Source organism: Mustelus asterias, chromosome 30, assembly GCF_964213995.1.
Source record: "Mustelus asterias chromosome 30, sMusAst1.hap1.1, whole genome shotgun sequence".
NCBI classification, from domain to species: domain Eukaryota; kingdom Metazoa; phylum Chordata; class Chondrichthyes; order Carcharhiniformes; family Triakidae; genus Mustelus; species Mustelus asterias.
This window is the reverse complement of record NC_135830.1, coordinates 2078382-2090776: the sequence shown is the minus strand read 5'-3', so window position 1 is coordinate 2090776 and position 12395 is coordinate 2078382. Positions and strand designations below refer to the sequence as shown.

Here is a 12395-nt window from a genome sequence, read left to right as displayed (position 1 = left end):
AACCTGATGGAATGGCATTTTCGTTTTAAATGACGTTCATGGGATTTGGCTGGGGCAATCACAACGTGCATTTGATGTTCACCCACCCCCCCCCCCCCCCGGTTTTATTTGAAATATTTTTTTCTGCTAAAATAGTAAAATATGTTGCGAAATTCAGTCGGAATATTGTCAACATGTTGCCATTTTGCAGACTGGATTCATTTGCCATTTGTGGATTATTTGCTCCATCGAGAAGTCTGGCAGCCAGGGCTGCAAAATGGGGGCGTGTGTTCAAGCGCAGAATTAACCGGAATCCGTTCAATTTGATTTTTGCATCAATGATTCTGTGAGTTGCACCTTCAGTGAACAGGAAAATATTTCCAAAGGCTGTCATTCAACACGATTTAACGGTTCGAGTAATTCATCAAGATTTGAAAGGCTGAACAAAACACAGCCCAACTGCCCTTGTGATCCAACTCTTTCTATCAGTAACAGTCACACAGCAGCCCCATGTCACAGGTCCCGCTTCACACTGGGGAGAGCGAATTGGTATTTTATCTTTTGCTTACTCTCTCGTGCGACCCTTCTTAACGAGGCACACTGTGGGAATTGGAATGACATAAAAATGTGGAGAAAGCATCGTGCTCGTTGCGAGGGATATTGTACGTTGCCCCACGGCGGCTCCTCAATGAAGTTTCCATCCATGCTTGCTGAAGGAATTTCCTTCCGATCCCGACTTTTTCGCTGTCATCAGCAAAACATTAGACACCCTTCTGCCACATCTTAAAGACAATGTTTAGCGGTTAATGTGTTGAGCGTGACGACCAACTAACCGCCAGTTTCGAGATTTCCAGCCGAATAGCTGTTCTTCTGAAAAAACTCAGTATTTGCGTAAATTAGGTGTGAAGCGCATTCTCAATTCGTGTGAAGCGATGTGTTGATCGGTTGAATGCAGTGCGTCAAAGTAAGCTGGTATGATTTCTTGCAACAAGGTTGGCTGACGTGAATATTGACAAAACATTGAAGCGAATGAGAGGAATGATCACAGTTGACATCCAGCTGACCGGTCGTCCGTATGTGTTTCGCTGTAGAGCGGTCAAGGTTTGCTCAAATGTCACCGACCGATTTGTGCCACAGAAGTGTGAAAAGATGGACAATTTGTCAGGATGGGAGGCAGACTTTTTCCCAGTTGAAAAATTGTCAACGGCATCGTGAGTGTACAGAAGTACGCGAAGCGACTCAGGCTGTTCGAAAAAGCCATTGCCACTGAGCATAACGTAAACCGGGCTCCACAGACAGAGGTAACCGCATTTGGACAGTACGAGGATTGAACCCTCAGTCGCAGCGCTATTAGCAACATGCTCCAGCCGTATAAACTAACCGGCCCCAGTTCATCTTAAATTTTGGATCAATGATTGCGGGAGTTGCATCTGCAGTGAACAGAAAGATATTCTCGAAGGGCTCAATTCAAATTTGTCCACTGGTGATTCAGAAACGGCAAATGTCACCACCATGTGGGAGAGCCGGATTGGATTCCGAATCCGCACATACTCTAATATTTCTGCATTAGTTTAGCGCATTCAAGAGCTCGTTTTCCTAAGTCGCCTTGAAGGGAGCTATTTTGGGATGTAAAGGTTGTGTTCCATCCAGTTCTGAGTGTATGGACAGATATCGAATGCTTGCAAATGTTTGTTTCAATCCACCCATGTGCTGTATCCGAATAAAAAGGACGTTAGACGACAAATGAAATTGAGCCGACATGGGGAAAGAAGACAGACGCATGACATCAGCAGAGAAATTAATCGCATTTGTATCCATCACAAGAGGTCAGCATCACTACAAGGAGGCCGGCTATAAGAATTATTGAGTGGGTATCAGTATGATTTCTGACGCGTTTGATCGTGTAGTCATGGCCGAGTGGTTAAGGCGATGGACTAGAAATCCATTGGGGTTTCCACGCGCAGGTTCGAATCCTGCTGACTCCGCATTTCTCATGTCCGTTTCACTTCGACTCGCTGGAACGGATGGCATCTGCAATCATTTTTCCCTGTGGAATGGTGACAGATCCCAACAATTTGCATGAAGTTGATGCCGGTCCGCCTGTCCTCTCCAGATGTTTTCTCAACAAATTTGCACCTGACAACTTCAGTTATTGACCTGCGCGGAGAGGGAGTATTTTGACTGTTTACTCTGTCGAAATCCCGTATCAGCTGGAATATCAGAGTTGGGACATCTTCCAATTTTCTATGTTCGACGTGGAACTACCCGAACGTCTCCAACACCGCCTCATAACGGGCTTATTTTATCATTGTAAACCTCCCAGGCAGTGTCACCTGACCTCTTCCTAATGTCTTTTCTGAAGAGTGGTGACCAGCCAGCATCAGCCGTAAGGCTCCGTACTGAGGTCAAACTGCAGATGTGACCACCTGAGCATGTTCCCAGTGCTTTTATAAACGATTTCGTAGCCAAATGAAGGACATTATGTCAGCGCTCCGTTGTGAATTTAATTAGATGAAGCTCAATCTTTCCCCGCCGGTCCACTCTTTGCAATGAAAACTCCTTTCCCGTCTCGTAACCTTCCACATTCGCCCTTTCGGTTTGAGGCACAGAAGTTTGAAAAGATGGGCAATTTGTCAGAACGGTCAGAAGAAATTTTCCCAGTTCAAAAGTTGTCAAGGAGAAAAAAAAGCTGCACTTTGCCGGTGTGGAAGAACGCGACGCGGATCAGTCTCTGCCGACGAAAAGACGACAGGTTCTGCCCACACGGGTAATCGCATGTGGCCAGTACGGGGATTGAACCCGCGACCTTGGCGTTATTAGTGTCAGGGGAGGATGATGTAATTTTTGGAAATGATGAGCCGACAGGCTCAGAGGAGGGAAAATGGGAAGTGAAATATGCTGTATAGACGCTTTGCAGGAGCAGGTGCTTGACCACCAGTATGTAATCATTTGCTTGCGGTCAGAGTACCAGTCGTCACAAGTTGAATTATCGAAGAAACGGTTACTGCGGACTATAAAAGGAAAAGTAGGCGCTGGAGGGCGGAACCGTTCACGATAAGGAAGCGCGGGAACCAATAAACAAGGAAAGGGGAGGGGCGTATGATGAACTCGCGGATGCATCTAAAGTATGATCATGTATTGTAAGTGTGTGTGTTCCTACGGGACTGCACCCTTTCTTGCAAGAAAGAATAAATTGACTTAGAAGAACACTCATCCGTGTCTTTCATCTCGAACGGGGTTAAGGGGGAGAGAAGTGGACTCGTGTCTCCAGAGGTGTCTCCTGAGGGGGTTGCTGCCGTTGGAAACCTAACGGTGACAACTAAGCCGGTCGAGCGTCCACCCCTCCAGGACTGGTTCAGTTGCTCGGGTGTAATCCATACAAACTGACTGGCCTCAGACTGGGAGCCGTGCCTACTTCCGACAATTTGGGGGCTCGTCCGGGATCTTGAATTATAACGGGGACCTCTCGCAGGAGGACCGACTCGGTGTAATAAGACGCGTCCGGTGTATATTTACACCTACAAGACGCCGCTTCGGTCCTCAGGTAGGGAGGTCTGAAACCACTCAATTGAGATAATTCTGAACCCCTAGACGGAGGTCACACGGATGAGTGTGGGAGGAGGACTGTGACAGGGACTGGGAGATAGACGAAAGTCAGACAACTCCGTGCACGGATCAAGGTAAGAAATTTCGCTCTGACTCTGCTTCGGGCAGACGAGAGTCATTATCTTCCTTGTTGACTTCATGGTTATGACAGTTTGATCTGAGGGTGTGGGTGAGTCATACTCAAGACGACTACTGGAGACTAACCATGGGAAACAGATCGTCTCGGGGATGGGACGGGCCCCCAAGGGGAAGAACAAGCATAAGGGAATACCCCCTACTAGTCCATTAGGGTTGCAACTATAAAATTGTGATTACGAGACGAGGACAAGAAATTTGGAGAGAAAAGTTATGATTAAATATTGTTGTTTTGTATGGACAACAGAGCCAATCCGAGCACCATCTGTATTCTGGCCGGAATACGGGTCGGACGAGGATTGGATCTGCCAACTCTTAAATCTCTATGTGAATAGTAAACCATCATCCAGCCCCGAGGAAGTTAAATATGCAGCTTGCTGGGTGGGGGCGGCACTCGGGTCACCACTTCAGTCCCACTACTTCGATTTAATAAACTGCAAGTTGAATCTCAAGTCTGATCTCCGAGTGGTGACTTTTCCCACAACAAATGACGTAGTCGGTTGGGTCTGTATTACTGGTACGTCCGATCGGTGGCCACGATCGGAAGCCGGAATAGAGATCATCGAATCTGTAGGAGTCAGACTGAGTCAACTGTGTAGTTTTCTGGGGTAAAATTTGGGGAATTTGTGATATAGTTGAGACGTTAAAAGAAAAACCCCTAGAAGCGGCAGTAATAAAAATTAAAGCGCACCAAAGGGAACCAGAGAGGGACAACCCCGACGGGTTAAAATACAAAGGGAACCAAGCCGCAGACAAGGCTGCGCAATTAGCGCTAGAACAAGAAGCAATTGGCGAGTGGCCAATAGCAGTTATGAGTCAAACAGCAGAATAAAAGCGACTGTTTAAGATGTTAAGTCTCAATAAATGTTGGAAGCTTCCATGTGTATCTGTGTGTTTAACAACGTGATTGTGTGAATGTTTTGTTGTTGTTCGCTTTAATGTTTTAATGTTGAGCAAGGAGTTAAAACTTGGAAGGACCATGTGCTCTTTCCTTGTCTTGAAGTTAAAATAAGAGTATCTTTAAGACTTGTCGAGGACGCCCCGGACAAGATCCAGTGGGACCCGGAAGGGGAAGTGTTGATCGAAACCCTTCAGCAAAAGCTAGCGACCGCCCCGGTCCTGAGTCTGCCGAATTTCAACAAAGCATTCAGGTTATTTGTTAACGCGAAGCAGGGCACTGCGCTCGGGGTCCTGACCCAAGACTGGGGTGGGGATAGGAAGCCGGTGGCTTTCTTGTCAAAAGTCCTAGATCCGGTATCTCGGGGCTGGCCGGAATGTGTCCAAGCGGTCGCTGCCACAGCCAAATTGGTAGAAGAGAGAAGGAAGTTAACGTTCGGGGCGCCTTTAACCGTCACAACACCTCACCAGGTAAGAACAATCCTGAGTCAGAAAGCCGGAAGATGGCTGACGGACTCAAGGATCCTGAAGTACGAGGCTGTATTGTCAGATCGTGACGACCTTAGGATAGAGGTTGGCTCCTGTCAGAACCCAGCAGAATTCCTATGGAAAGGGGAGAATAGGGGCAAACTTGAGCACCGTTGTTCAGACATAATAGAGCTCCAGAGGAAGGCGAGGGAAGACCTAAGGGACAGATCCCTTCATGTGGGGAGGAGATGGTACATTGACGGGTCTTCCCGGGTGATAGATGGAAAACGATATAATGGACATGCCATTATTAGCGAGGAAGGTTGGAAGCTGGAGGAAAGAGGGAGACTGCCTAACTCCTGGTCTGCCCAGACATGTGAACTGTATGCTCTGCATCGGGCCCTGAGGAATCTGGAAGGGCAAGTAGGAATGGTGTACACGGACTCCAAATATGCATTTGGCATCGTGCATACCTTCGGAAAGATTTGGAAGGAGAGGGGAATGATAAATAGTAGGGGAAAGGAGTTGGTCCATGAGGAGTTAGTGGTAAAAATACTGGAGGATCTGTTAAAGCCACGAGAAATTGCAGTGGTCCATGTGAAAGGTCACCAGAAGGGTACGGGAACAGAGATCAGGGGAAACCAGTTAGCAGATGAACAGGCGAGATTGGCGGGGATGGAAGAGGAGGTGGCTGAATGTCTGGTATGGGTGCCCCATGTCCCAGAGATAAAATAATTTAAAGAATTGGGGGGGGCAGAAAGGGGGGGACGGAAAATGGACCTTGCCTGATGGGAGACAATTGTTGAACCGTCCCCTAGCCAGAGGAATACTAAGTCACCTCCACCAAGGGGGGCATTGGGGGGGTCCAAGCCCTGTGCGATACGTTTCTAAGCCGATACGCACACCCCGGAATTTACACGGTGGCCAAACAAGTTACGAGGGATTGCCTGATCTGTAGGAGGGTTAATAAGAGGGGTCTGAGACAGAACACGACCACGGGAGGGAGAAGCCCCGCCTATAGACCCTTTGAATATATGCAGGTAGACTATACCGAACTCCCTCCCCTCGGCCGATTGAAGTATCTCCTCGTAATAGTGGACCACCTGACAGGATGGGCAGAAGCGTTCCCAACTGCCACAGCTACAGCGGCTCAAGTTCGTAAAGTCCTCCTAGAACAAGTTATCCCGCGATTTGGGCTTCCCAGGGCCATTGACTCTGACCAAGGTAGCCACTTCACGTCGACCACCCTCCAGAACATAATAAAAGCGGTTGGGGTAGACTGGGATTTTCACACCCCCTGGCACCCCCAGTCCTCAGGCAAGGTTGAGCGGATGAATCAGACCCTTAAAAAACAACTCACGAAACTGACCACTGAAACCGGGTTGCCTTGGACTAAGTGTCTTCCCTTGGCTCTCCTACAAATACGAACGCAACCGCGACGTGATTTAGGTGTCTCCCCGTCTGAAATGATGTTCGGTCTCCCCTTCAATGGACCAAGGGGGGAGATCCCTGTCTTTGAGTCCAGAGATGTGTTTGTACGCAAATATGTTGAGGCCTTGGAATCTGCTCTGTCTCGTTTACGTCAACAGGGACTCCTGGCACAGACACCGCCTCTTGAATTCGCGATTCACTCTATCAAACCGGGACAGTGGGTCCTAATTAAGAATTGGAGGCAACGAACGTTGGAACCGGTTTGGGACGGCCCCTTCTTGGTACTGTTGACCACTGAGACTGCTATTCGAACCGCTGAAAGGGGCTGGACTCATTACACCAGGGTCAAGGGACCGGTACCAGCTCCGGAGGAGGGGGCGCTGACTCTGGGCGATCACGCCTCAGCGGAGAATACTGCGGAAGACTGAACAGACAACATTCTGAAATGGACTATAATCACAGTATTGAAATGCTCCTAACATTACTAACGACATGGTCAATGTCTCTAAAAAGGGACTTTGGGGCTATGGGGGTTGCGCGGGGGGGGGGGGGGGGGAATCAGGAAGCGGTTGATAGGTGGTACGCAGAAGGGGCGGCCCACGCAGGCCAGATATATTCTCTCACCATAAATGAAGCGTCCCAGGTGCAGGTAATAGAAATTGACCTTGGCCAGATGGTGCCATGCGGAACTATGGGGGAACTTAATCAGACTACAATAAACCTCGCAAGACAACAAGGGTATCAGGGAAAGGAGATGGAATTGATTTTCATGGGAAAGGGGCTAGGTGAAGAAAAATCTCTCGGGGTGCGGGGACGGGTAGCGTTAATCCCACGGGCCATCCTCCCGAGGGATTGCGGGCTGAACCGGTGTAATCCACTATACCTGACCGTGAAGCAGACTGAATGGGTGGCAAACGGAAATAGGCAAGTGAGTCTAGACAATGAAGTACTTGGGGTAAGGGTCAGGGAGGAAAGACTGTGTTGCGTAAGGATCACGGTTCAGAAAGCGACAGCTGGCAATTCACCAGTTCTACGCATGGCGACCCCTGCCCCGGGAAGCTCTGAGGGGATTAGGGTGATACAGGTAAAAGATCTCAGGGAAACCATTGAAATAGAAACGGGCTTTGGGGAAACGAATGCCTGGATGGAATGGGTCAAGTATACGGTCCAAAGCCTCGAGAAGGGCAATTGTTATGCATGCACGGGCAGTCGGCCGACTCCACAGGTGGTTCCCTTCCCGTTGGGATGGGATAAAGAGCCAAAACAGATGGAATGCCTGGTAAAATTATATCAGCACCGGGCGGCCTGGGATGACCCCACCTGCCAGTCCCTGGGCCTGACGTTTCCCCCTGTAAGATCCAACAGGGAATCGCAGCCCCCGGTATTTTCTGGGGTATTAGGAACACATCACACCTGTGTCTCTCGGACTGGGGAAAAACTGGATAGGCAGGTGGGCACTTTTGACAGGTGTGGTACGATCAAGGAAGTTAATGACGCCACCGAGGAAGGGAATTATTCCCAGATCCAGGTACCCCGAGCTGACCTCTGGTGGTACTGTGGAGGGGGGATTCTGCGGCCAACGTTACCGCGAAGATGGAAAGGAACCTGTGCGATAGTCCAATTGGTTGTCCCATTCACCCTGGCATTCGAACACTCAGAACCCCGTGGAGACCGGCGAGCAGAGAGGAGTCTATCTACCTCTTTTGACGACCGGGTCTATCTGGACAACATAGGGGTCCCTAGGGGGGTTCCCGATGAGTATAAAGCTAGGAACCAGATAACGGCGGGGTTTGAGTCTCTGTTCTGGTGGGTGACCATCAATAAAAACGTGGATTGGATCAACTACATCTACTATAACCAGCAGCGATTTATTAATTACACCCGGGGTGCAGTGAAGGGAAGAGCGGAACAACTGGATGCCACCAGTAGGATGGCTTGGGAGAATAGATTAGCATTGGACATGATCTTAGCAGAGAAAGGAGGGGTCTGCGTCATGATAGGGACACAGTGTTGTACCTTTATTCCAAATAACACCGCTCCTGATGGGTCGATCACCAGAGCGCTAGAAGGACAAACGACCCTGGCTGATGAATTGGCTGAAAGCTCGGGAGTGGACACAGACCTTACCGGGTGGCTGGAAAGGTGGTTCGGGAAATGGAAAGGGGTTGTGGTATCCGCCCTCATCTCCTTTATAGTAGTAGCGGGGGTACTGGTCGCCTTAGGATGCTGTGTTATCCCTTGTATCCGGGGCCTGACCCAAAGACTTATTGAGACCGCTTTGACTAAACGTGATACCCTGGATGGACGAGTAGTAGGCCTACACTTGACGTCAGAGGAAGGACAGGGTCTCCTAGACGCCAAGGCCGGCAATGGCACCTGGGACGAACAGGCAGGCATAATGCTAGAGGGATTAGAAAATACACTAGGTATCAAAAATTACAGTGCGTAAGGAAAGACAGGGGGGATTGTAAGGGGAGGATGATGTAATTTTTGGAAATGATGAGCCGACAGGCTCAGAGCAGGGAAAATGGGAAGTGAAATATGCTGTATAGACGCTTTGCAGGAGCAGGTGCTTGACCACCAGTATGTAATCATTTGCTTGCGGTCAGAGTACCAGTCGTCACAAGTTGAATTATAGAAGAAACGGTTACTGCGGACTATAAAAGGAAAAGTAGGCGCTGGAGGGCGGAACCGTTCACGATAAGGAAGCGCGGGAACCAATAAACAAGGAAAGGGGAGGGGCGTATGATGAACTCGCGGATGCATATAAAGTATGATCATGTATTGTAAGTGTGTGTGTTCCTACGGGACTGCACCCTTTCTTGCAAGAAAGAATAAATTGACTGAGAAGAACACTCATCCGTGTCTTTGATCTCGAACGGGGTTAAGGGGGAGAGAAGTGGACTCGTGTTTTCAGAGGTGTCTCCTGAGGGGGTTGCTGCAGGTGGAAACCTAACGGTGACAACTAAGCCGGTCGAGCGCCCACCCCTCCAGGACTGGTTCAGTTGCTCGGGTGCAATCCATACAAACTGACTGGCCTCAGACTGGGAGCCGTGCCTACTTCCGACATGAGCACCACGCTCTAACCACCTGAGCTAACCGGCCGACGTCGCAAATGAAGCCCACGATGAGCAACTGCGTTTTTCTATTGAGTTGCATCATTCAGTGCAGAAGTTTAAATTTTTCACTGCTGACTGATCGCGCATCTTCAACCTGATGGAATGGCATTTTCGTTTTAAATGACTTTCATGGGATTTGGCTGGGGCAATCACAACGTGCATTTGATGTTCACCCCCCGCCCCCCCCCCCCTCCCCGCCCCGCCCCGCCCCCTACCCCCCGGTTTTTTTTGAAATATTTTTTTCTGCTAAAATAGTGAAATATGTTGCGAAATTCCGTCGGAATATTGTCAACATGTTGCCATTTTGCAGACTGGATGCATTTGCCATTTGTGGAATATTTGTTCCATCTGGATGTCTGGCAGCCAGGGCTGCAAAATGGGGGCGTGTGTTCAAGCGCAGAATTAACCGGAATCCGTTCAATTTGATTTTTGCATCAATGATTCTCTGAGTTGCACCTTTTGTGAACAGAAATATATTTCCAAAGGTTGTCATTCAACACGATTTAACGGTTCGAGTAATTCATCAAGATTTGAAAGGCTGAACAAAACACAGCCCAACTGCCCTTGTGATCCAACTCTTTCTATCAGGAACAGTCACACAGCAGCCCCATGTCACAGGTCCCGCTTCACACTGGGGAGAGCGAATTGGTATTTTATCTTTTGCTTACTCTCTCGTGCGACGCTACATAACGAGGCACACTGTGGGAATTGGAATGACATAAAAATGTGGAGAAAGCATCGTGCTCGTTGAGAGGGATATTATCCGTTGCCTCACGGCGGCTCCTCAATGAAGTTTCCATCCATGTCTCGTCACTGGACGCAGGTGAGGTCCCAGAGCATTGGAGGATTGCCAATGTGGTCCCGTTATTTAAGAAGGGTAGGAAGGATAACCCGGGTAAGTATTGGCCGTTGAGCTTGACGTCCGTGGTGGGGATGTTGTTGGAGAAGATTCTTAGAGATAGGATGTATGCGCATTTAGAAAGGAATAAACACATTAACGATAGTCAGCATGGTTTTGTGAGAGGGAGGTCATGCCTCACTAACGTGGTGGTGTTTTGTGAAGAAGTGACCAAAATGGTTGACGAAGGAAGGGCCGTGGATGTTGTCTATATGGACTTTAGTAAAGCGTTTGACAAAGTCCCTCATGGGAGGCTAGTGAAAAAGGTTGGATCTCATGGGATAAAGGGGGAGGTGGCTAGATGTGTGGAGAACTGGCTTGGACATAGAAGACAGAGGGTGGTAGTGGAAGGGTCTTTTTCCTGCTGGAGGCCTGTGACTAGTGGTGTACGGCAGGGCTCTGTATTGGGACCTCTGCTGTTTGTGATTTATATAAATGATCTGGAAGAAGGAGTAACTGGGGTGATCAGTAAGTTTGCGGACGACACAAAACTAGCAGGACTTGCAGATAGTGAGGAACATTGTCAGAGGCTACAGAAGGATATAGATAGGCTGGAAATTTGGGCAAGGAAATGGCAGATGGAGTTCAATCCTGATGAATGCGAAGTGATGCATTTTGGTGGGAATAATGTAGGGAGGAGCTACATGATAAATGGAAGAACCATAAAGGGTGTAGAGACGCAGAGGGACTTGGGTGTGCAAGTCCACAGATCTTTGAAGGTGACGTCACAGGTGGAGAAGGTGGTGAAGAAGGCATATGGCATGCTTGCCTTTATAGGACGGGGCATAGAGTATAAAAGTTGGGGTCTGATGTTGCAGATATATAGAACGTTGGTTCGGCCGCATTTGGAATACTGCGCCCAGTTCTGGTCGCCACACTACCAGAAGGACGTGGAGGCTTTGGGGAGAGTACAGAGGAGGTTTACCAGGATGTTGCCTGGTATGGAGGGGCTTGGTTATGAGGAGAGATTGGGGAAACTGGGGTTGTTCTCCTTCGAAAGACGGAGGATGAGGGGAGACTTAATAGAGGTGTATAAAATTATGAAACGCATAGATAGGGTGAACGGTGGGAAGCTTTTCCCCGGGTCGGTGGTGACGTTCACGAGGGGTCATAGGTTCAAGGTGAAGGGGGGGGGAGGTTTAACACAGATATCAGAAGGACATACTTTACACAGAGGGTCGTGGGGGCCTGGAATGTGTTGCCGGGCAAGGTGGTGGAGGCGGACACACTGGGAACGTTTAAGACTTATCTAGACAGCTATATGAACGGAGTGGGAATGGAGGGATACAAAAGAGTGGTTTAGTTTGGACCAGGGAGCGGCGCGGGCTAATTGTTCTTTGTTTCTCGTTTCAAGGCTTCATTCTATGATCATCTTGCTGGTGCCAGTACAGAGCGAGACTGCGGATAGGTGGGAACCTGTCTCGGGGGCAGGGAATTCATATGGTGTTCGTGGAAGTGGAAATAAATAGGGTTGGGAAGCATTTTCCGATCAGGGCCAGTGTGATCTCCTGGACTCATTTCGATCGCCTCAGGGGGTCGGAGGAGAATTTCCCAGAATTTCTTTCCCCATATTGGCCCTGGGGTTTTCACTCTGGGTTTTCGCCTCTCCCTGGAGATCACATGGTCTGGAATGGGGGGGTGGGGGTGAGCTAATAGGTTGTGATGAACAAAGAATCGTAGCTGTGAGGGACAGCTCGGTGGATAGGATATTAGTATGTCGATAGGCTGGAAAATTGAGCGGGGATCCTGGATTCAGGATTCAATCCTGGACCGGGGAGCGGCGTGGGCTTGGAGGGCCGAAGGGCCTGTTCCTGTGCTGCATTGTTCTTTGTTCTTTGTTTCTTTGTTCATGCTTGCTGAAG

At 49.0% G+C, this 12395-nt stretch overlaps 1 protein-coding gene and 1 non-coding gene across 2 annotated transcripts; both read left to right on the top strand.

Annotated features, from left to right (window-relative positions):
- Nucleotides 1-1882: 1882 nt before the first annotated feature.
- trnas-aga (transfer RNA serine (anticodon AGA)) lies at nt 1883-1964 on the top strand. Its single transcript has one exon. It is a non-coding gene; the product is annotated as a tRNA-Ser (tRNA).
- Nucleotides 1965-7552: 5588 nt separating this feature from the next.
- LOC144480699 (uncharacterized) lies at nt 7553-8965 on the top strand. Its single transcript, XM_078200293.1, has one exon. The coding sequence runs from the start codon at nt 7553-7555 to the stop codon at nt 8963-8965; it is 1413 nt and encodes a 470-aa protein (XP_078056419.1).
- The last annotated feature ends 3430 nt before the right edge of the window (nt 8966-12395 follow it).